The 5049-nt window shown below is 38.0% G+C and overlaps 1 protein-coding gene across 1 annotated transcript; it reads right to left on the bottom strand.

Annotated features, from left to right (window-relative positions):
- Positions 1-3618: 3618 nt before the first annotated feature.
- TGIF2LX (TGFB induced factor homeobox 2 like X-linked) lies at positions 3619-4448 on the bottom strand. Its single transcript, XM_019433702.2, has one exon. It carries the CDS (start codon positions 4330-4332, stop codon positions 3619-3621), a length of 714 nt encoding a protein of 237 aa, XP_019289247.1. The 5' UTR covers positions 4333-4448.
- Between the last annotated feature and the right edge of the window lie 601 nt (positions 4449-5049).

The following is a 5049-nucleotide window of genomic DNA, read 5'->3' as shown; positions in this document are numbered from 1 at the left end:
ACGTATCGGATAAATGGCTAGTATCCAAAATCTATAAAGAGCTCACCAAACTCCACACCTGAAAAACAAATAACCCAGTGAAGAAATGGGCAGAAAACATGAATAGACACTTCTCTAAAGAAGACATCCGGATGGCCAACAGGCACATGAAAACATGCTCAATGTTGCTCCTCATCAGGGAAATACAAATCAAAACCACACTCAGATATCACCTCACGCCAGTCAGGGTGGCCAAAATGAACAAATCAGGAGACTATAGATGCTGGAGAGGATGTGGAGAAATGGGAACCCTCTTGCCCTGTTGGTGGGAATGCAAAGTGGTGCAGCCACTCTGGAAAACAGTGTGGAGGTTCCTCAAAAAATTAAAAAGAGACCTACCCTATGACCCAGCAATAGCACTGCTAGGAATTTACCCAAGGGATACAGGAGTACTGATGCATAGGGGCACTTGTACCCCAATGTTGATAGCAGCACTCTCAACAATAGCCAAATTATGGAAAGAGCCTAAATGTCCATCAACGGATGAATGGATAAAGAAATTGTGGTTTATATACACAATGGAGTACTACGTGGCAATGAGAAAGAATGAAATATGGCCCTTTGTAACAACATGGATGGAACTGGAGAGTGTGATGCTAAGTGAAATAAGCCATACAGAGAAAGACAGATACCATATGTTTTCACTCTTATGTGGATCCTGAGAAACTTAACAGAAACCCATGGGGGAGGGGAAGGAAAAAGAAAAGAGGTTAGAGTGGGAGAGAGCCAAAGCATAAGAGACTCTTAAATACTGAGAACAAACTGAGGGCTGATGGGGGGTGGGAGGGAGGAGAGGGTGGGTGATGGGTATTGAGGAGGGCACCTTTTGGGATGAGCGCGGGTTGTTGTATGGAAACCAATTTGACAATAAACTTCATACATTAAAAATAATAAAATATAAAATAAAATAAAATAAAATAAAATAAAATAAAATAAAATAAAATAAATATAAAAATGTAAAAACCATTTGTACAGTAAAGGAAACCATTGGCAAAACAAAAAGGCAATCTACTGAATTGGAGAAGATATTCCTGAATGATATTTCCAATAAGGAGCTAATATCCAAACTATATAAGGAGAATACACAACTGATTACCACAAACCAAACAACCTGATTTAAAAATGTGCAGATGGGTGCCTGGGGGGCCCAGTTAGTTAAGCATCCGACTTCAGCTCAGGTCATGATCTCGCTGTCCGTGAGCTCAAGCCCCACGTTGGGTTCTGTGTTGACAGCTCAGAGCCTGGAGCCTGTTTCAGATTCTGTGTCTTCCTCCATCTCTAACCCTCCATCATTCATGCTCTGTCTCAAAAATAAATAAATGTAAAAATGTGCAGATGACCTGGATAGACACTTTGTTCCAAAGAAGACATATATATGGATAGGAGACACATGAAAATATGCTTAGCATCTCTAATTTTCATGGAAATGCAAATGAAAACCACAATGAGACATCACATTACACTTGTCAGAATAACGGAAGAAAGAAAGAAAGAGAGAAAGAAAGAAAGAAAGAAAGAAAGAAAGAAAGAAAGAAAGAAAGAAAGAACAAGTGTTGGTGAGGTCATGGAGAAAAAAGGTATCCTCATGCACTATTGGTGGGAATGTAAGTGGGTACAGCCACTCTGAAAAACAGCATGGAATTTCCTCAAAAAATTCTAAAGAGAAGTACTATATGATCCAGTAATTTCACTACCTAGTATATATCCAACAAACATGAAAATACTAATTCACAAATATATATTCTCTCCTATCCCTATTTCAGCATTATTTACATTAGGCAAGGTACAGCAGCCACCTAAGTGTCCTTCAATAGACAAATGGATAACATAAAAAAAAAAAATCTTGTCATTTCCAACATTGATGGACATAGAGGGTATTATGTTACGTAAAGTAAGACTGAGAAAGATAAGCATCACATCATTTCACTCACACGCGGACTCTAAAAAACAAAGCAAACAAACAAAAGTTACAGTCAGGCTTATAAATACAGAGAGCAAACTGATGGTTACTAGAGGTAAGGGGAGATGGGCCAAAAGGGGTGAGGGGGAGTGGGAGCACAGACTTCCAGTTATGAAATAATTCATGTAATAAAAGACACAACATAGGGAATGTAATCAATGATATTGTAATAGTGTATGGGGACAAATGGTAACTTACACTTGTGGTGAGCATAGCATATAGAGAAGTTGAAACACTATATTGTACACCTGAAACTAATATAACATGTCAACTATGCTCAAATTAAAAAAAAAAAAAAAGTTTAAAATATAAATTCCTATTTTATCCTAAAGACAATAAGCAGGAATTGAAATGTTAAATAAATATGTATATATTTAATATTTAGCATTTTATATGTTAACATATTTTATATTTAATATGTGTATATATATTTATATATACATATGTGTATATAACTACTATTTTCTATATGTTTGTGTCTCCCCCAAATTCATATGTTGAAATTAATGTGTTGAAGTCATCCCAAAGATGATAGGATTAGAGATAAGGCTTTAGGAGGTGCTTAGGTCATGAGAGTGGAGACCTCATGAATGGGGTAAATGCCTTTATAAAAGATGCTTCAGTGAGCACTAGCCTCTTTAATCATACAAGGACACAAGGTGCTGTCTATGAACCAAGAGGTGAGCGCCTTGATAAGAATGTGTCCAAACTGGCACCTTGATGTTGGATTTCTAGCCTGTGAAGTACATATCCTCCTGTGAAGTATATATGTGTCCAAATTGGCACCTTGATGTTGGATTTCAAAACTGTGAAAAAAAAACTTGTTTAAGCCCTTCAAAAATAAATAAATAAATAAATAAATAAATAAATAAATAAATAACAAAAAAGTATCCTCTGAAAACAACTATGCTGGAACTAACGACTGAAAATTACCATGTAGAATTTTTGTATCTTACTGCATACTTTTTCACTAGTATGTCAAATATGAGTGCACCCTTATCTGTAACATGTTTATGAATTCACTGTATTTTGACTCTTAGGTTTACCCCCTGCAAAAAAAAAAAAAAAATAGCTACTCCTGAAGATTGTCAATAAACTATACAAAGAAAAACATAAAGTTGAAATTTTCACAAAAAATCCAACATTAAAATGACACCAGTGCTGTTATAGTCATCTTTTATAGAGCCTTTCTTTTCCATTATTCATGCTAATCAACAAGGAAAGTTAGAGAGAGGGAGAAATATTGGTGCTGTGGTATTTGCAGCAACCCTGGGATCAAAAAGTCTGATTAGAAAAGCCAAAGCAAGGCTTCTGACGATGTCTCAATACTGTGTCTAGTCTCAGGTATATTGGTCTGATTGTCTGAAGCCTTTAAACCTAGGAGATAGTAGAAGAAGTAAAGAAGATATCTTTATTTTAGTGTTGATGCCAAGTCCATCTGGAAGCACTGAAATATCTAGCAGAATTGGGTCCCAATAGCTAGTAATGGTTCTTATGAAACGCCTAGAAGGCAAAGGTCTCTATAAAATATAAAACTATTCATTAGTTGGAGGAGCACAAATGGATCTACTGCTGTAGACAAGGGACTAACTACTTGATAATTTTAGGGACATTGGATATCATGGATTGGACTCTTGCTTCTTCTGTAGCTCCAGTTCTTCAGCCTTTTGCACGGCTGCATCTACCAGCAGCTGGAAGCTGCTGAAGTCATTGTACTCTTCTGTTAACACAGGTTTGGAAGATGACATAAGCACAGGCTCATTAGTAGAAATCTTGACCTTTTTTTTTGGCTGGGCCTTTGGGGTGAGCTTCTGGCCTGTAGACAACTCTGGATCCAGCAGCTTCTCCTCCAATGGCTGGTCCATTACAGGGATGTTCAGGGGCAGCCACTGCATCTTGTCTGGATCTCTGGGCCCTGACCTGGCCTGTATAGACGAATCTGTGTTCTGCTTATGGGTCATATCAGCAGACTTGCCTTTTTGGTGGTACATGGTGATCTGATAAGGGTCATCTCCATCCTGTTGAAGCATTTCTGGAAGAACACGTCTGCGGGCATTGATAAACCAGTTTGAGACCTGCAGGAAAGACAAATTAGTCTGCTCAGACAGCATTCGCTTCTCTGCTTCTGAAGGGTAGGCCTTAAACCGGTGTTCATACAGCCAGTCACGGAGAATCTTCACTGATTCAGTTGGCAAGTACCCTTTCCGCTTCCTCTTGCCCTCTAGTGAGGCAAGAACTTTATCTGTACCAGTGTCACTATTCAATGTGATTGAGGTGCCTTGAGCCAGGCTTTGCTTCTCTGTTGGGCTTTCTTCAGAGTCTTCCATGTTCATGAGTACTGTCTTCACTCTTTTGGGAATTAGGAATGGCTGAATTAGGATTAATGTGGGTTTGGGAGAACCAGTGAAGAAGGCATGGACAGGTCTCTAAGGGGAAGTTTCACCTTTCACTTCCCAAGCAGATAAACAGTGCTCCTAACTGCTTTGAGCCAGTGGGCTTTGTGATGTCATATCCTTTCTGTCCTATGTCCTGACCATCCCCCCCCTTTCCTGCTTCCCCCTTTCCTTCTTTTTTTTTTCATAGATTCAAATTCACTTGTTTTTACCTCATAAGTTTAAAGCTTTCCAGACTTTTATTTCTTTGCTCCTATGACAAGTTTCTGTTAACTAATGAATTCTAATTCTACTGGTTACATCTGGCTTATGCATAGCTTCCTCATTTTCTTCCTTTTTGACTTCACTCTGATAACGTTCTTCCTTTTTTTCCTTATAATTGCATTATTGACTCATCTACATATATCAGAAACAACCTATTAAATATTAACTTTAATAAAAGGAGAGTGTAGGTAGTGTACCCTGACTCCTCCCTTCCATATTTGAAGCTAATTTAAGAGTAATTTTTAACTAGACAGTTACTTTTGAAACTTTGTCCCTTCAATTTTTCTTTATGGCCTTGAAAGGTTTAACTTTGACATGACTTCATTATGCCACGAGGATCTTTATGTCTGCACTTTGGGCTTTGACATCCATTTGTGATCATTCTCTTTGAAG

The sequence above is a fragment of the Panthera pardus genome, unplaced genomic scaffold (assembly GCF_024362965.1).
Source record: "Panthera pardus isolate Hobbes unplaced genomic scaffold, ASM2436296v1 HiC_scaffold_27, whole genome shotgun sequence".
In the NCBI taxonomy this organism is placed as follows: domain Eukaryota; kingdom Metazoa; phylum Chordata; class Mammalia; order Carnivora; family Felidae; genus Panthera; species Panthera pardus.
The sequence above is the reverse complement of the archived record's forward strand: the minus strand, read 5'-3'. Positions and strand labels throughout refer to the sequence as shown.

Bases quoted from the DNA above. Each gene is read 5' to 3' on its own strand.
- TGIF2LX (XM_019433702.2), bottom strand. From the start codon at position 4,332: ATGAACATGGAAGACTCTGAAGAAAGCCCAACAGAGAAGCAAAGCCTG.